At 39.4% G+C, this 1,407-nt stretch overlaps 1 protein-coding gene across 4 annotated transcripts in view; it reads right to left on the bottom strand.

Moving 5' to 3' along the window:
* The window catches only part of LOC119586468 (BTB/POZ domain-containing protein 7-like), a 32,378-nt gene continuing 30,971 nt past the window's right edge, over nucleotides 1–1,407 (bottom strand). For all 4 annotated transcript variants that reach the window (XM_037935202.1, XM_037935204.1, XM_037935203.1 and 1 more), the window contains one exon: nucleotides 1–676. In XM_037935202.1, the coding sequence (XP_037791130.1) occupies nucleotides 461–676 (216 nt within the window). In that variant the 3' untranslated portion in view covers nucleotides 1–460. The remainder of the gene's footprint in view (nucleotides 677–1,407) is intronic.

The raw sequence follows: 1,407 nt of genomic DNA, 5'->3' as shown, positions 1-1,407 counted from the left end.
ATCGAAGAGATGCAATGCAAAATATGACTTCCATTCTTCCACACCTTGCTTCCACAGTCGTACTTTTAAGATAGAATGCCCACTAACTTGACGCTAAGAGATGCCGATTCATCACTGAATAATAATCATGTACACCTGAAATATTTCGGCAGTGTTGGAAAGTGTGTTCAACCTACTTTTCTTTCTTTTTTTAATCAGATTTGTTCACTAGCAATTTGGCAAACAGGACTTAAGGGTTGCCTCTCTTCTACCTTCCTTAGCTTCACCCTTAAAAACAAATGGATACATGCTATCCATTGCTTGGAAATATACGTTTAACAAATCTGACGTAAAAGAAGCAATTGAAGTTTAGCGGCATTTAGAACATGGGTGTGCGCGGCCTCGTGGGGGGTGAGTAGCGCACATGATGGTAGTGTCGGTGACTGTGACTGCGGTAATGCAAGGAGTGGAAGTGTTGATGTCAGAGGAACAGCGGGGGTGTGGTGGTGGCATGATGGCGGGTCACAGTGGCAGTGGAGGAGTGAGGTCTGAGAGGGGGAGTGCGTGGAGACCGAGGTGGAGGGCCCCCATACGTGTGGTGGCCAGACAGTGGCGGAGGTGTAAAGTGCGGCGGCAGCCGACGGCGTCTGCTGGACCTTCTTCTGCATGAACCTCCCAAGGTGAGGTGAGACCCAACCTAAGCAGGTGAAACAGAGCATAATAGCTTTTGGTATTAAAGAATCTGAAAAACTTAGTAGAACATTAAAAAAATACATATCTCCAAGCTATCCACCATATTAATCTAATTACTTAGTTAAGTCTTACTTAATATTACTGAGGTTTACATTGTAAATATATGCCTCTCTGAATTATACAGGCATACATTCCTGTCTTCTTATGTTTTCCAATACAGAATAGAGAAAACAATATAAATACCCTATGGTAATTATATAGACATCTACAAACAAGGTCGCAATGATCACTGTTTTAGTTACAAGGTCCAGCTTTCAGGAATCTTACCTCAACATTAAATAATGGTCAACAATACTTTTAACTTATATTGTGTCAGAGCCCATAACAATTATTATATACATTTCTTTTATTCTGAATATAAATGATACTAGCAAAGCAAACTCTCTTAATATATTACCATTTCATAACTAATCTGGAGTTGAGGATCCCTACAGTAAATGCAGTAATGTCTTGCATTATTCAGATAACCAATGTATCTTCTGTGCTCAATCTTAGCAAAAAAAATATCCATACTTTTAAATACTTTCAATAAAAAACTTCTGACCAAGTAAAAAGCAACATTTGATAGATGGGCAGGTGTCTGTTCTAGATCTAGTGCAAAAGTTAAAGCAATCAGGTATGAACCCAATCAGATATCCCAACTAGGATAAATCTGTATACCCCTACATTTTATGC

This window comes from Penaeus monodon, chromosome 21, assembly GCF_015228065.2.
Source record: "Penaeus monodon isolate SGIC_2016 chromosome 21, NSTDA_Pmon_1, whole genome shotgun sequence".
NCBI classification, from domain to species: domain Eukaryota; kingdom Metazoa; phylum Arthropoda; class Malacostraca; order Decapoda; family Penaeidae; genus Penaeus; species Penaeus monodon.
The sequence above is the reverse complement of the archived record's forward strand: the minus strand, read 5'-3'. Positions and strand labels throughout refer to the sequence as shown.